Source organism: Garra rufa, chromosome 14 (assembly GCF_049309525.1).
Source record: "Garra rufa chromosome 14, GarRuf1.0, whole genome shotgun sequence".
Lineage (NCBI taxonomy): Eukaryota > Metazoa > Chordata > Actinopteri > Cypriniformes > Cyprinidae > Garra > Garra rufa.
Genome location: NC_133374.1, coordinates 6,096,200 through 6,114,073, shown reverse-complemented (window position 1 = coordinate 6,114,073; position 17,874 = coordinate 6,096,200). Strand labels below are relative to the sequence as shown.

Genomic DNA, 17,874 nt, shown 5'->3' with positions numbered 1-17,874 from the left:
TTTGCGATACGTGAAGTTCGATCTAAATCAAATGATCTGACCTGCTTTCGAAGTCCCGATCCAATTAATTTGCAATACGTGATTTGAAGTCCTGATCTAAATCAAATGATTCGTGAACCCACTCCAAAATCCCAATCTGTATCAAATGATTTGCAATACGTGAAGTTCGAACTAAATCAAATGATTTGGAAACCCGCTTCGAAGTCCCAAACCAATTGATTCGCAATACACGATTTGATGTCCTGATCTAAATCAATTGATTCGCAATACGTGATTTGAAGTCCTAAGCTAAATCAAATGATTTGTGAACCCACTCCAAAATCCCAATCTTATCAAATGATTTGCAATACGTGAAGTTCGATCTAAATCAAATGATTTGGAAACCCGCTTCGAAGTCCCAAACCAATTGATTCGCAATACGCAATTTGAAGTCCTGATCTAAATCAAATGATTTACGATACTTGAAGTTCCAATCTAAGTCAAATGATTCCCGAACATACTCCGAAATCCCGATCTGAATCAAATGATTTGCGATATTTGAAGTTCGATCTAAATCAAATGATTTGTGAACCCACTCCAAAATCCCAATCTTATCAAATGATTTGCAATACGTGAAGTTTGATCTAAATCAAATGATTTGGAAACCCTCTCCGAAGTCCCAAACCAATTGATTCGCAATACGCAATTTGAAGTCCCGATATAAATCAATTGATTCGCAATACACGATTTGAAGTCCTGATCTAAATCAAATGATTTACGATACTTGAAGTTCCAATCTAAGTCAAATGATTTGCAAACCTGCTTCGAAGTCCCGAACCAATTGATTCGCAATACGGGATTTTAAGTCCTGATCTAAATCAAATTATTCATGATACACAAAGTTCCGATAAGCGTTTTCAAGTCCTGATCTGAATTAAATGTTTTACGAAACAGTTCCGATCTAAAGCAAATGATTCGCAATATGTGAAGTTCGATCTAAATCAAATGATTCACGATACTTGTAGTTCCAATCTAAATCAAATGATTTGTGAACCCACTCCAAAATCCTGATCTGTATCAAATGATTCGCAATACGTGAAGTTCGATCTAAATAAAATGATTTGCAAACCTGCTTTGAAGTCTCAAACCAATTGATTCGCAATACACGATTTGATGTCCGGATCTAAATCAAATGATTCGTGAATCCACTCCAAAATTCTGATCTGATCTGTATCAAATGATGAATACGTAAAGTTTAAAATCATTACAAGCGATTAATACTTTTTAATTTGATCTGGTTTTTGCTAGTGAATCGCTTGAAAGGAATGATCAAAGTCACAAGTTTGAATAATTGGGAGCAGTTCCAGTGTAAATGACTCACTCAATTGATTCGGTTTATCTGTTCCTCTTTTCGCATTTTCAGCCATGTTTACACTACATTTTCAGTACTACTACTGTCTTAGCTTGCTAGTTTTATGACATTAACTGAAATAAGTGAAAAAAGTATGATGTTTTCTGAACTGCGTGAATTTTGCTTTAAAAGATATGTGCTTTTTCATACATTGCCTTTCAATAATTGAAACACTTTTCAAGTACCTCTTCAGGATCATTGCTATTTTCAAGGGTTTTCCATGCCTTAAATGTCAAAGGCAAATTCAAGTATTTTAAGCACCTTGTACGAACCCTGTTAATCTGTTATATTATTTGCTATTCAAATAGTCAATTACAGCAGACAAACTAAGTGCTTTGAAACATCAGAGGTCTGACAGTCTGAGGCGTGTTACGTCGTTGATTACCAGTAGAGGGCAGACAGTGTTGGCCACCGGTGAGTGGCGTGGATCTACGTGCACTCATGTGACCCCGGTGCCGGTTAAAAGCACCGGCGAGCATCCGAGAGCACAGCGGGCGACCTGAGCGACAGCGCGGGTGTGAGAATGTCTCTGTACCGGAACTCAGCATGGTTCCTCAAAGGACTCACCGAATTCACCAAGTAAGAGCTGCACTGCTTCAGAAATATCACAACACCTTATTATAACATGAATAACACACACTGAAATATGTAATATAATATATGTTGCATAAAGGCTCATGCAATACTTAATATTACGTATTATAATATTTAACATCTATAATTGTAATATTAAATATTGCATGAGTCAGATTTCAGCTATTCTACATTTGTTTCTCTTATTTTATTACATTTATTTAATGCATTTTTGTATATTTGATTATTAATGATGTATTTATTAGTTTGTCCTCATTAATAGGAGTTTGATTAATTATTATGTGTAATAGGACTGAAAAGCAAATAACAACCAGTTCTTACATTAAATTTGAATTTAAAATAATATTTGGACATGTCCAACATTTGTCTGCAGGCCTCCTTAGATTTTTACTCCCATGTATAAATATTTAAATGTAGTAACCTATCCTGATTTGATCGAAGAATTATTAAATCATAAAGGGAAAAAATGTTTTTTCTTAAAAACAAAAACATCATTTGTTTTTCCTTAAAAAATATGCATTTCAAAAGTGTTGCACATCATAAACACAGTGACAACATAAATTAAGGTAAGGGCCAAAGGTGATCACTCATGCTTTAAAAAGTCAGTTTCTAACATCTGCAAAACTATATTTTCTAGACTATTTTTTTTTTCCAAGCTCAGGGTCAACACACTAACACTTGTGGCTTTTTGTTTTCCATGGAATCCAGTTTCGTAAAAATGATTATAAATTCTCGGCAGCCAGAAAAACAAACTGTCTCATTTCACCACTGTTGTTTATCTCTGTTTTTTCCTCTTAATACATTACATTGTCACCCGGGTCGACCTCTCACGTCCCATAATAGGACACACATCCCCCTTAACAGTGCACACATTTACCGAGAAAAGCTTGATTCCCCCCGGCACCTCCTCGCTCCTCTTCATCCCTTCGCCTGGCCTGGCACGCGTGGACAAAGCCAGTCTTTGAGATCGGGTCAAGGGCACGAGCGCTGCCGATACCAGGAGCGGTGCTATCAGAGGATGCACTGATAGTTGGCTCTCATTAGCTAAGCGATGACGCAAGGCAGCACATTAGAACAGTGCTTTTCGAGTGGTTTCGCTTCAAGAATACAGAAACTAAATTCTGTGTCAGAAATCAGCAGTGTAAAAAGATGGATCTCAAAATCATACAGTCATTGTTGGTTAAAATGGTTCAAATACACAGAAATGCTGAAAAACCAAAGAGTTTGTGGGACCTGAAGAACAGCAGGTAGTTTAACTGTTACAAACTTTTGAACAGGGCCATTTTTATAAATTCAACTATAAACATCTTTTATGTGAAATATCTTATTCAGGTTAGTACTAAATAAACAATAACATGCATTTTGAATGATCCCTCTTATTTTAATAAAATAATTAATAAAAAAAAATTTCTTCCAGTAACATTAATGGAAGATTTGTTCAAAGCTATCTGGTCTTTATTAATATTCTCAGAATGTTAGCACAAAACATCATCTGTACATTGATCATGCAATGTATTTTTAGAATAGTTTTAGTTGAACATTTGTTTCATTAAATGTTGCTATTTGTTTCAGAATGTTCAGAGATCATTCAAAAGTAACATTTGCGAGATGATAAAATGGAATGTTCCTCTCAATAGAATGTTATCAGAACTTACAAGGTTCTATCCCAGTTGTGAACAAATGTTCTTAGAGTAACATCAATAGAACGTTTTTCTAACACTTTAAATGTTGCTACTTGTTTCAGAATTTTCAGAGAACATTCAAAAGTAACATTCTCATGTTTGCAAAATGATAGAATGTTCCCAAAAAACTAAATATCTTTAAAAACTAGATGTTTTAATCATTCAGAAATTGGAATGTTAACAAAATGTTCTTAGAACATACTTTTGTTAGCTTGGTTCTTGGATTTTCTTGAAAAAGTGTGATGTCAAACAGTTCATAGCATGCAAAAAGTGAACTAATTAGTTAACTGAACTATCTAGCAGTGTTTTGAAAAGTAATTGCAAAGGCAAAGGTAACCCTGTGACATTTCCAGACTAATTAAATGTGTATGTCTCAGGGGGGCATTTCTGTCAGCGTCTAAAAACTTTGTTGAGAAGGACCTGGAGACGTCAATGGCGGGCCGATCCTTCATGATCACTGGAGCGAACAGCGGGATCGGGAAAGCCACCGCCATGGCCATCGCCAAGAAAGGTACGTGCTGAAAACAGTGGTAATTGGTAATTAAAATGAGAAATTAATAGAAACTAACCTTGTATACTTCATCTTCAAATGCTTTCTATATATTTATATAAATACAGTGGCACTAAAAAAGTATTTAGATACTTTGGTTACATTAAAAAATGTTTAAATGTCATTGCATTAGATGACAAAACCCAGAATCTGCAAACAAATTGTGCTAGACCATCACTTTTCTTTATAGTTGCTCTGCATATATCTCAATTTATGTATTTGATCCACTTTTATGTATCTGCATTTATGCATTTAGCTAAAGCAATGACATTCAGACATTTTTAAAGGATTACAGTAGTTCACTTCCGGAACAAAAATGTACAGATAATGTACTCACCCCCTTGTCATCCAAGATGTTTTGAGGAAAACATTTCAGGATTTCTCTCCATATAATGGACTTCTATAGTGCCTCCAAGTTTGAACTTCCAAAATGCAATTTAAATGCAGCTTCAAAGGGCTCTAAATGATCCCAGGCGAGGAAGAAGGGTCTTATCTAGTGAAACGATCGGTTATTTTCTATATAAAAAAAAAAAAAAAAAAAAAAAAGTCTTGCTCTGCCTGAATTCTGTGTATTCCAGTTCCAGTTCATTCCAGTTTTTGGACATACCCTAACTGTCTTGAACTGGAATACACAGACAAGTGTTTGAGGTTAAAAAGGTATAAAAATTGTACATTTTTTAGAAAATAGCCGATCGTTTCATTAGATAAGACCCTTCTTCTTCGACTGGGATCATTTAGAGCGCTTTGAGGCTGCATTTAAAATGCATTTTGGATGCTTAAACTAGGGGCCACCATAGAAGTCCAATATATGGAGAGAAATCCTGAAATGTTTTCCTCAAAATGACTGAAGAAAGAAAGACGTGAACCTCTTGGATGACAAGGGGATGAGTACATTATCTGTACATTTTTGTTCTGGAAGTGAACTGCTGAAACGTTTTCAAATACTTTTTGTAACCTGTTGACCCTCTTCTTCAAGGTGGTACGATCCACATGGTCTGCAGGAACAAGGACAAGGCGGAAGAAGCCAGAGCGGAAATCGTCAAGGAGTCTGGAAACAAAGTATGAGTTTATATTTGAACGACTGAGATTGTTGTAATTAAACACAATCGCAAAAGCTTCCAGCAAGTCTGTTAACCTCAGATCACACCAGCAGAACTCAACCTGCGGTAAAACAGAGAAAGCATCTGCTTAATTATCAATAATGTAGTAGTTTGCAGTTAATTTACCATTTGTGCAAAACTCAATGACCCGTATATATTTATCTACACACTGTCTGAAAACAGATTTACATCTGCATCTGTTTCTAATGCAAGATGTTCTTGTAAAATACGTGACCTTTGGCCTCTGTGTCCGGCTGCAGGAAATCTATGTGCATATTTTGGATCTGTCCGAAACTAAGAAGGTTTGGGAGTTCGTGGAGTCTTTTAAAAAAAAGTACAAAACCCTCAACGTCCTGGTGAGGCTTTAAAATTGCATATACACTGTTGTTGGCAAGTTTGAGGTCAGTAAGATTTTTTTAATTTAGAAATCGATGCCTTTATTCAGAAAGAACAATAAATTAGGCAAAAGTTATGGTAAAGGCATTTATAATGTTACAAAAGGTTTCGATTTCAAATGCTGTTCTTTTGAACTTTCTATTAATCAACAAATCTGGAAAAAATAAAATATGAAGCGGTGCAACTGTTTTCAACATTGATAATGATTTAGAAATGTTTCTTGATCAGCAAATCAGCATATTAGAATGATTTCTGAATGATCATGTGACACTGAAGACTGGAGTAATGATGCTGAAAATTCTGATTTGATCACAGAAAAAAAATACAATTTAACATATTACAATTGCTACTTTTTCAGAATTTTTAAAAAAAATTTCTTAGATTTCTGAGATGTAAAAAGAATTCTGAGGAAAAAAAGTCAGAATTGAGAGATGTAAACTTAGAATTGCAAAAAAAGTGACAGTAAAGACATTGTTGCAAAAGACTTCTGTTTCAAATAAATGCTTTTATTTTGAACTTTCTATTCTTTAACAAATCTGGAAAAATCAAAATGTGAAGCAGTGCAACTGTTTTCAACACTGATCATTTAGAAATGTTTCATGATCAGCAAATCAGCATATTAGAATGATTTCTGAATGATCATGTGACACTGAAGACTGGAGTAATGATGCTGAAAATTCAGCTTTGATCACAGAAAAAAAATACAATTTAACATATATTACAATTGCTACTTTTTCAGAATTTAACATTTTTTCTTAGATTTCTGAGATGTAAAAAGAATTCTGAGGAAAAAAAGTCAGAATTGCAAGATTTAAACAATAGTGAGGAAAGAAGTCAGAATTGAGAGATGTAAACTTGCGATTTTTACTTTTTTTCAGTATTCTAAGTTTACATTTTGCATTTAACATTTTTTTATTAGATTTCTGAGATGTAAAAAGAATTCTGAGGAAAAAAGCCAGAATTGGAAGATATAAACTTAGAATTTTGAGAAGAAAAGTCAAAATTGCAAGATTTAAAAAATAGAGTCAGCATTGAGAGATGTAAACTTGCAATTTTGAGTTTTTTTCAGAATTCTAAGTTTACATTTCGCATTTTAAACTTTTTTTGTCTTAGATTTCTGAGATGTAAAAAGAATTCTGAGGGGGAAAAAAAGTCTGAATTGCATGATGTAAACGTAGAATTTTGAGAAAAAAAGTCAAAATTGCAAGATTTAAACAATGGTGAGGAAAGAAGTCAGAATTGAGAGATGTAAACTTGCAATTTTGGCTTTTTTAGAATTCCAAGTTTACATTTTGCATTTTAATCTTTTTGTCTTAGATTTCTGAGATGTAAAAAGAATTCTGAGGAAAAAAAGTCAAAATTGAGAGATGTAAACTTAGAATTGCAAAAAAGACATTAATAAATACATTAATAATGTTGCAAACGATTTCTGTTTCAAATAAATGCTTTTATTTTGAACTTTCTATTAATCAACAAATCTGGAAAAAATAAAATATGAAGCGGTGCAACTGTTTTCAACATTGATAAGGATTTAGAAATGTTTCTTGATCAGCAAATCAGCATATTAGAATGATTTCTGAAGGATCATGTGACACTGAAGACTAGAGTAATGATGCTGAAAATTCTGATTTGATCACAGAAAAAAAAATCTATTTTAACATATATTACAATTGCTACTTTTTCAGAATTTTGTAACATTTTTTCTTAGATTTCTGAGATGTAAAAAGAATTCTGAGGAAAAAAAGTCAGAATTGCAAGATGTAAACAACAGTGAGGAAAGAAGTCAGAATTGAGAGATGTAAACTTGCGATTTTTACTTTTTTTCAGTATTCTAAGTTTACATTTTGCATTTAACATTTTTTATTAGATTTCTGAGATGTAAAAAGAATTCTGAGGAAAAAAAGCCAGAATTGGAAGATATAAACTTAGAATTTTGAGAAGAAAGGTCAAAATTGCAAGATTTAAACAATGGCGAGGAAAGAAGTCAGCACTGAGAGATGTAAACTTGCAATTTTGACTTTTTTTCAGAATTCTAAGTTTACATTTCGCATTTTAAACTTTTTTTGTCTTAGATTTCTGAGATGTAAAAAGAATTCTGAGGAAAAAAAGTCAGAATTGCATGATGTAAACGTAGAATTTTAAGAAAAAAAGTCAAAATTGCAAGATTTAAACAATGGTGAGGAAAGAAGTCAGAATTGAGAGATGTAAACTTGCAATTTGGACTTTTTTAGAATTCTAAGTTTACATTTCGCATTTTAAACTTTTTGTCTTAGATTTCTGAGATGTAAAAAGAATTCTGAGGAAAAAAAGTCAAAATTGAGAGATGTAAACTTAGAATTGCAAAAAAGACATTAATAATGTTGCAAACAATTTCTGTTTCAAATAAATGCTTTTATTTTGAACTTTCTATTAATCAACAAATCTGGAAAAAATAAAATATGAAGCGGTGCAACTGTTTTCAACATTGATAAGGATTTACAAATGTTTCTTGATCAGCAAATCAGCATATTAGAATGATTTCTGAATGATCATGTGACATTGAAGACTAGAGTAATGATGCTGAAAATTCTGATTTGATCACAGAAAAAAAAACAATTTGACATATTTTACAATTGCTACTTTTTCAGAATTTTTTTAACATTTTGTCTTAGATTTCTGAGATGTAAAAAGGATTCTGAGGTAAAAAAAAAAGTCAGAATTGCAAGATTTAAATAATGGTGAGGAAAGAAGTCAGAATTGAGAGATGTAAACTTGCGATTTTTACTTTTTTTCAGTATTCTAAGTTTACATTTTGCATTTAACATTTTTTATTAGAGTTCTGAGATGTAAAAAGAATTCTGAGGAAAAAAAGCCAGAATTGGAAGATATAAACTTAGAATTTTGAGAAGAAAAGTCAAAATTGCAAGATTTAAACAATAGAGCCAGCATTGAGAGATGTAAACTTGCAATTTTTACTTTTTTTCAGAATTCTAAGTTTACATTTCGCATTTTAAACTTTTTTTGTCTTAGATTTCTGAGATGTAAAAAGAATTTTGAGAAAAAAAGTCAAAATTGCAACATTTAAACAATGGTGAGGAAAGAAGTCAGAATTGAGAGATGTAAACTTAGAATTGCAAAAAAAAGTGACAGTAAAGACATTAATAATGTTGCAGGATTTCTGTTTCAAATAAATGCTTTTACTTTGAACTTTCTATTCTTTAACAAATCTGGAAAAATAAAAATGTGAAGCAGTGCAACTGTTTTCAACAGTGATCATTTAAAAATGTTTCATGATCAGCAAATCAGCATATTAGAATGATTTCTGAAGGATCATGTGACACTGAAGACTGGAGTAATGATGCTGAAAATTCAGCTTTGATCACAGGAATACATTTCATTTGAGCATATATTACAATTAAAAACAGTTGCTTTAAATTGTAATAATATTTCACACTTTTACTATATTTTTGATCAAATAAATGCTTGACTTGATGATTGTAAGCGAATTTTTACAAAAACATGAAAAAGTCCTTACTGACTCCAAACCTGAAAAACAGTGTAACTGTTATAATTTGAAAAGCACTACCAGCAAATAGAAGTAATGATCATTGATTGATTTGACTGTGACAGATCAATAACGCCGGCTGTATGATGACTAAGAGGGAGGTGAATGGAGAGGGTCTGGAGAAAAGCTTCGCAAGTAACTCTCTGGGTAAGTGAGCAAACAAACAAACAAAAGCAGCTCGATATCGCCTCAGGGCTAAAAGTCTTTTCCACTAACTTCATAATAAATAACATCTTTAATACCTTAGCAGACTGTTTTCACCTGATGTGAAAACCTCTGATTGACCTCTGTTGTGTTGTTCAGCCGTGTACATCTTCATCAAGAGCCTCATTCCTCTGCTGGAGAAGAGCACTGACCCCAGAGTGGTGAGTAAAGCAGAGACTGAGAGAGGCAGACAGATAGGTCAGACGGGTCAGCATCTCTCCTGTCTTTCAGATCACAGTATCATCCGGTGGGATGCTGGTGCAGAAACTGCGAACAGGAAACCTGCAGTCTCAGAGGGGCAGATATGACGGCACTATGGTGTACGCACAGAACAAGGTACATTTATAAACATACAGAGTTGAATAGAAAGCTTGTGTACAGAAATAGTATTTATGATGCCATTTGCCATTGTTTGTTTACTTGAAATGCTGCAGTTCAGTCCAGATCTAGTTTAGGGACTGGTAAGAAGTCTCTTCTGCTCACCAAGGCTGCATTTATTTGCTTAAAAAAAACAGTAAAAACTGTAAAAATTGTGAGATATTTTTTAGGATTTAAAATAGCTGTTTTATATGTGAATATATGTTAAAATGTAAATTTATTCCTGTGATCAAAACTGAATTTTAAACATCATTACTACAGTCTTCAGTGTCACATGATCCTTCAGAAATTATTCTAATATGCTGATCTGCGAGATGTGAAAAAAGTCAAAAGTACAAGATTTAATCAGAATTCTAAGGGGAAAAAGTCAGAATTGCGAGATGTAAACTTGTAATTTTGACTAGGATTTTAAGTTTACATTTCACAATTAAAACATTTTTTGAGGAAAAAAGGAAAAATTGCAAGATTTAATCAGAATTCTAAGAAAAAAAGTCAGAATTGTGAGAATTCTAAGTTTGAGGAAAAAAGTAAAAAATTGCAAGATTTAATCAGAATTCTAAGCAAAAAAGGCAGAATTGCGAGAATTCTAAGTTGACATTTCACAACTATAACATTTTTTCTCATGTAAAAAGAGTTCTGAGGAAAAAAGTCAGAATTGCGAGAAATAAACTTAGAACACTGAGGAAAAAAGGCAGAGAATTGCGAAATGTAAAAAAATGTCAGAATTGCAAGATTTAATCAGAATTCTAAAGAAAAAAGTCAGAATTGTGAATTGTAATTTTTGTAACTTTTTTTAGAATTCTAAATTTACATTTCACATTTTTAACATTTTTCTTAGATTTCTGAGATCTGATGTAAACTGTAAATTCTGGGGGGGAAAAAGTCAGAATTGCAAGATGTGAACAGAATTCTGAGAAAAAACATCAGAATTGCAAGATGTAAACTTAGATTTAAACAGAAAAAAGTCATAATTGAGAGATGTAAAATTGCAATTTTTGTAAAAAGATGTAAAAAGAATTCTGAGGAAAAAATAATTATGAGATGTAAACTGAGAATTCGGAAAAAAAAATCTAAATTGAGAGATGTAAACTTGCAATTTTTATATTTTTCAAAATTCTAAGTTTACATTTTGCATTTTTTACATTTTTCTTAGATTTCTGAGATATAAACTTAGAATTTTGAGAAAAAAGACAGAATTGCAAGATGTAACATTTTTTGTAATGTTTGTAAGATTTATTTTAAATAAAAAAAATAACATTATAAATGTTTATACTGCCACTTTTGATTAATTTAATGCATCCTTGGTATTCATTTCCGTCTCAAAAAAATCCTACTGACCCCAAACTTTTGAATGGTAGTGTAAAATTACTGTAAAAAAAAATACAAGACTTTCCTGTTTCACTGACTTCAGTAGTTTTATTACTTACCGTAAGTGATTCTTGTGATATCAGAAATGACTTATAATTGATTAAATAATTGATTATTTAAAAAGATTTACACAGAATTCTGAGGAAAAAGGTCAAAATTGCAAGATTTAATCAGAATTCTACGGAAAAGAGTCAGAATTGCAAGATGTGAACTCAGAAGTCTGAGAAAAAAGGTAGAGAATGGCAAAATGTAAACAGAATTCTGAGAAAAAAACATCAGAATTGAAAAATTTAAACTTGGAATTTTGAGAGAAAAATCTAAATCGCAAGATTTAAACAGAATTCTGAGGAAAAAAAAGTCAAAATTGCAAGATTTAAACAAGGAAAAGGTTTTTTCTAAGGAAATAAAAAGTCAGAATTGCGAGATGTAAACTTGAAACTTTGAATACTAAGTTTACATTTTTAACATTTTTCTAAGGTTTCTGATATGTAAAAATTTCTGGGGGGGAAAAGAGATTCTTGTGATATCAGAAGTGACTTCTATGTACTTCTTTCTTTGTGTTTCAGAGGCAGCAGGTGGTGATGACAGAGCAGTTTGCTAAAGCTCACCCCAGCATCCACTTCTCTGTGATGCACCCCGGATGGGTGGACACGCCAAGTAATTGCACATGCACAATCATCATAAATTTAAACCGTGCATAGATGCATTTTCAAAAATCTACATAGAATATTTTTATTTAAAAAAATTGAGTAAACTGCAAAAATGTGATTAAAATTGGCAAAGAAAAAGTTGCATCACCTAAAACATGTCGTTTCCACTAGACATATACATTTTACTTACATGTCCAGTGTTATATACCTTAAGTGCATCGGATAACAGCATCTGCCAAATGCATAAATACAAATATTTATTTATGATTTATTCAGACTGATTTTAAGATGTCTAATTCTGTTCTACTGTTGGATTCTTGTTCTTTAGCCATTGCGAATGCGATGCCTGATTTCCACAGCTCTATGAAGGAGCGTTTGCGGACACCGGAGCAAGGGGCCGATACGGTCGTGTGGCTCGCTGTGTCCGAGGCGGCTGTCAAGAGTCCCAGTGGGCGTTTTTTTCAGGGTGAGCAAACACACACCCACACAAGAACACACACACTGGCTATGCTCCAAGACTTAGTGAGCCGCCTTGCTGTCCACAGAGGCAGCAAATTAAATCCCGTAAGTGACAAAAAGCACTACTCATGTTGAAGCACACGTGAGTTCATTTTAACGGAGCTGCATTAACATGTCACTAAAGTAAGGCTCTAATAAATTTGTTATTTTTAAAATTAGATTAAGCAACTTTTGAATAGATATATTTAGGTATCAAATTGGTAATTTTCTAGTTAAATACTGAGACAGCATTGCATCTTCCATGAAGACAGAATGCAATAAATTTGGTTAACAAATTAATACAAGATCACTTGGCAATAGTTTGATATAAAAATACTGCTATTCCTCAAAGTTCTGACATTTTTCTCAGAATTTCCAGTTTACATCTTTCAATTTTAACTTTTTTTTCATTAGATGGAGTTTACATCTCATAATTGTTTTTTTTTTGTTCTTTTTTCAAAATTTTAGACATCTGATCCAACAACCTGAATTGCAAGATGTAAACAGAATTCAGAGGAAAAGAGTCAAAATTGCAACATTTAGTCAGAATTCTCAGGGAAAAAGTCAGAATTCCAATATGTGAACTTGCAATTTTCACTTTTTTCTCAAAATCCTAGCATGTATTGACATCTCAAATGTAAAAAAAAAGTAAAAAAAAAAAAAAAAAAATCAAGTCAGAATTGCGATATGTAAACTTCTGAGGAAAAAATTGAGATGTGAACTCAGAAATCTGAGGAAAAAAGTGAGAATTAAAAAAAAAAATCTAAATTGCAAGATTTAAAGAGAACTTTGAGAAAAAAAGGCAAAATTGTAACATTTAATCAGAATTCTAAAGAAAAAAGTCTGAATTGTGAGATGTAAACAGAATTCTGAGGGAAAAAAAATTCCAAATTGCAAGATTTAAAGAGAACTTTGAGAAAAAAAGGCAAAATTGTAACATTTAATCAGAATTCTAAGGGAAAAACTTGCAATTTTGACTATTTTTCTCAGAATTTTAGCATGTATTGACATCTGAATTAGAGAAAAAAAAAGTCTGAATTGGAAGATGTAAACTTGCGATTTTGACTTTTTTCTCAGAATTCAAAGTTTACATTTCAAAATGTAATTTTTTTTCTCAGAATTCTGAAATGTAAAAAGAATTCTGAGGGAAAAAGTGAGAATTGTGAAATGTAAAAAGAATCCTGAGAAAAAGTCATAATTGCAAGATTTAAACAATTCTGAAGAAGAAAAAAATCCAAATTGCAAGAGAATTCTTAAGAAAAAGTCAGAATCGCGACATGTAAACTTGCAATTTTGACTTTTTTCTCAGAATTCTAAGTTTACATTTCACAATTTTAACATTTTTCTCAGAATTCTAAAATGTAAAAAGAATTCTGAGGAAAAAAGTGAGGACTGTGAAATGTAACCAGAATCCTGAAGAAAAAAAAAGGTCAAAATTGCAAGATTTAATAAGAATTCTAAATAAAAAAGTCTGAATTGTGAGATGTAAACAGAATTCTGAGGGAAAAAATTCCAAATTGCAAGATTTAAAGAGAACTTTGAGAAAAAAAGGCAAAATTGCAACATTTAATCAGAATTCTAAGGGAAAAACTTGCAATTTGGACTATTTTTCTCAGAATTTTAGCATGTATTGACATCTGAATTAGAGAACAAAAAAAGTCTGAATTGGAAGATGTAAACTTGCGATTTTGACTTTTTTCTCAGAATTCCAAGTTTACATTTCAAAATGTAATTTTTTTCTCAGAATTCTGAAATGTAAAAAGAATTCTGAGGGAAAAAGTGAGAATTGTGAAATGTAAAAAGAATCCTGAGAAAAAGTCATAATTGCAAGATTTAAACAATTTTGAAGAAGAAAAAAATCAAAATTGCAAGAGAATTCTAAGGAAAAAGTCAGAATCGCGACATGTAAACTTGCAATTTTGACTTTTTTTTCAGAATTCTAAGTTTACATTTCACAATTTTAACACTTCTCAGAATTTTGAAATGTAAAAGTGTGAATTGCACGATGTAAACAAAATTCTTGAGAAAAAAACAATTCTGAGTAAAAAAAAAAGTAAAAATTGCAAGATTTAATACCAATTCTAAGGAAAAAGTCAGAATTGTGACATGCAATTTTGACTTGTTTCTCAGAATTCTAAGTTTACATTTCAAAATTGTTACATTTTTCTCAGAATTCTAAAATGTAAAAAGAATTCTGAGGAAAAAAGTGAGAATTGCAAAATGTAAATATAATCCTAAAAAGGAAAAAAGTCATAATTGCAAGATTTAAACAATTCTGAGGGAAAAAAAAGTCAAAATCGCCAGATTTAATCAGATTTCTAAGGAAAAAGTCAGAATTGCGACATGTAAACTTGCAATTTTGACTTTTTTCTCAGAATTCTAAGTTTACATTTCACAATTTTACATTTGTCTCAGAATTCTAAAATGTAAAAAGAATTCTGAGGGAAAAAGTGAGAATTGTGAAATGTAAACTCAGAATTAGTATATAACTTGCAAATGCAAAAAAACAACAACTCGCAAGTCTGAATTGTGAGATATAAATAAATTGTGAGATTTTTATACATTTTTATTCATGACAGCAATTAGCTTCCATAATTTCTGCATGAGCATAGCAACATGCAAAAGTCAAAGTGGAAATCAGTTATGAGTCAATTTTTCTGTGCTATTTGTATGGCACACAAATTGTTGCCTCTGTAGAGCAACCCAAATCAGTCGCATATGAGGCTCCATGACATGTTACGATGCTCCCTTAGAAGTCAGCTGCCTATATAGGCAGTGAGCAATGAGTTAATGCACTAGGTTTTGGACCCAAGCTGCTCTCTTTCTCTCCATCTCCTCCAATAAGGCATCCATCTGTTTCCATATAAAACAAGTGAGCCTTTCAGGAGACTGAAGAATGGATGAAAGATGCTGATGAAAGCAAGAAAAGCATGAGCAGTAGAGAGAAGATGAGGAGAATACAATGAGTGTACAAAGAAAGACTGAACAATGAAAGCGAATGAGAGAAACGGAGCATAGCAAAAGGACGATGAAAGGAGAAGGAAAGAGCGAGAAAGATCAAGAAAGGGAAAAGAGAGCTGGCGGAGCTCCAGCGCAGCTGTAGTGGGTTGGGCTTCTGTACCAGACACGGCCGGACCGAACTCACAGTGACCTTATGACCTTTCAGGACTGGGAAAACTAGACAGACCAAATAGTCACTGCTAAATGGTGAAACAGATATCACCATATTTCAGAAATTGATTAATCATAGTACATTAAAGGTTTTTTTTTTTTTTTTTTGCATTACAAGTTTTCTGAAATGTAAATATGCTAATGAGGCATTGGCTAATTAAATATTCACTCATTTCCAGAGGAGAAATCTATACATTGGATTAAACCAGGTTCATAATTCTTGTTTCTTGTTTTTTCCTCCTTCATATTAAGAGGTTTCTACTATGAAAGCCCATTTTTGCCACTGAATAAAAAATTCTCAGAACTGTGAGTTATAAAGTCAGAATTGTGAGACAAACTTGCAATTCTGAAAAAAAGTCGCAATTCTGAGGAAACAAGAAAAAGTAAATTCTGAAGTTTATATCTCACAATTGTGACTTTTTTTTCTCAGAATTGCAAATTTATATCGCAATTCTGACTTTATAACACGCAATTGTCAGTTTATAGTCAGAATGTGAGAAAAAAGTCAGAATTGCGAGATATAAACTCGTATTTGCTAGAAAAAAAGTCAGAATTGTGAGAGAAGTCGTAATAATCTTTTAAAATGTTTTTTTATTCAGTGACTGAAACAAAATACTAAATACAGTGGCTAATTTAAACAAAATACATATATATATATATAAAAATTTTATTAATTTATACTGCTTCCATATTCTACTGATAGGATTTTTTTTAATCTATTTTTAATCTCCATAAATGTAAAAATATTGATAGAAATACAGCCAAAAGATGTACATTTTTAGGGCTAAAATCATATATAAACCAATGAGATTTATATATGAACAAATCCCTCTTTATATATCTTCATAAAATATAGAAAAAAAGGTATATTTTGGCATAAATAATACAAATTTTGCTGTATATTTGATTGATATACATAATTATATATATATATATATATATATATATAAATATAAACAAAATTTATATATAAACGAAATACGTATCTGTATATATATATAAAATTATTTATACTGTATGTATGTATGTATATATATGTATATATATATATATATATATATAGACATATACACACAGTATAAATTATTTTATATATGTTTTTTTCCTTACGTTCTGACTATAAACTGGCAATTGGGTGTTATAAAAATTTATATATTTTTTCTTTTTTTCTTTTTAGATACAAATTTAAGAATGAACAACTTTAAAAACCTCTATTTTTGCACCAGTTCCTTTCTTATATCTTGCACGTTATTTTTATACAGTATGTAACCATGAAAAGTTACTTAGCGACTGGAAGCACTCACTTGTGGCCTTGATTCTTGTTTCCATGGTAACGCCGACTTCTCTGATTGGTTCATCTTGCTTGGGGATTATGGGTAGTGCAGTTCTTCAACTGGAATTTGGAGGAAACCAGACATATGGCTTCTAAGGAGGCATATTTAATCAGTTACCAACCTGCCCTCTGTATATACATGTTTATTGATTCTTCAAACAATAGGAATCATTTAATCATTTTTCCAGATGAAGTTGGACAGATAGCATTTGTTAAACATCCTTTGGTGTTTGTGTGTTACATGCATTAGATCGGCAGATGGTGTCGGCTCATCTTCCCTTGGCCTGGACGCACAGTTCACAGCTGGAAGATCAGAAATTCATGAGCGTCATGGAGGATCTGGCCAAAAGCTTCCAGCCTCACTAAAGAAACACAGTTGCATTGGAAATAGATGTCGAACACTAACTAATACACAATGTATTTTAACAGTTTAGACACATTAGTAAAAACCTGACCCGTAAAAACGTGTGAATGTACTCACAGTATCTCACAACAGACTTTTAGCTGTAGATTAAATGTCCTCCAGATCTCTGAAAGTTTGAAGGTGTGAACGACTCTTTTGCTCAATAAATGCTTAAATATGTTTAAGTCTTTTACCTCAGTGACTACTTCCTGTTTCGGCCTGTTCTCATTCCTTGTACATTTCAGTTCTCTCCTGTCATTGGTCGCAGCAAAGGCAGGAATCGTTCTTTTCCGACACCATGTGATCAATCTCGGCCAATCACAGTGCGTCCTCACTCTCACTGTGTCGGGGACTCCAACGAATCAGGTCAAACAGGTGGGAACCGTTCTGACCGGAGTCACCCCAGCTGTCAATCACTCACTCACAGCCAATCACCTGGTGCGGCACAGGAAACTGACCCGGAAAGGAGATTTCCTGCTTTTGGAGGCCTGTGATTGGACGCTTCTTTGGTTCGATAGTGGCACCTGATGTTTCAGAGAATGAGGAATTGATGTGTAGTGCTTTTTTTATTTTAATATTTGATTTCATTTAACATTTTAATAACATTTGATTA

General features: G+C 32.3%; 1 protein-coding gene across 1 annotated transcript; it reads left to right on the top strand.

Annotated features, from left to right (window-relative positions):
• The first annotated feature begins 1,875 nt into the window (after nucleotides 1-1,875).
• dhrs12la (dehydrogenase/reductase 12-like a) lies at nucleotides 1,876-17,446 on the top strand. Its single transcript, XM_073817898.1, has 10 exons — nucleotides 1,876-1,969; nucleotides 4,044-4,177; nucleotides 5,193-5,275; nucleotides 5,577-5,672; nucleotides 9,322-9,403; nucleotides 9,560-9,621; nucleotides 9,692-9,796; nucleotides 11,773-11,863; nucleotides 12,185-12,322; nucleotides 17,109-17,446. Exons 1-10 carry the CDS (start codon nucleotides 1,914-1,916, stop codon nucleotides 17,222-17,224), a joined length of 963 nt encoding a protein of 320 aa, XP_073673999.1. The 5' UTR covers nucleotides 1,876-1,913; the 3' UTR covers nucleotides 17,225-17,446.
• Nucleotides 17,447-17,874: the final 428 nt, after the last annotated feature.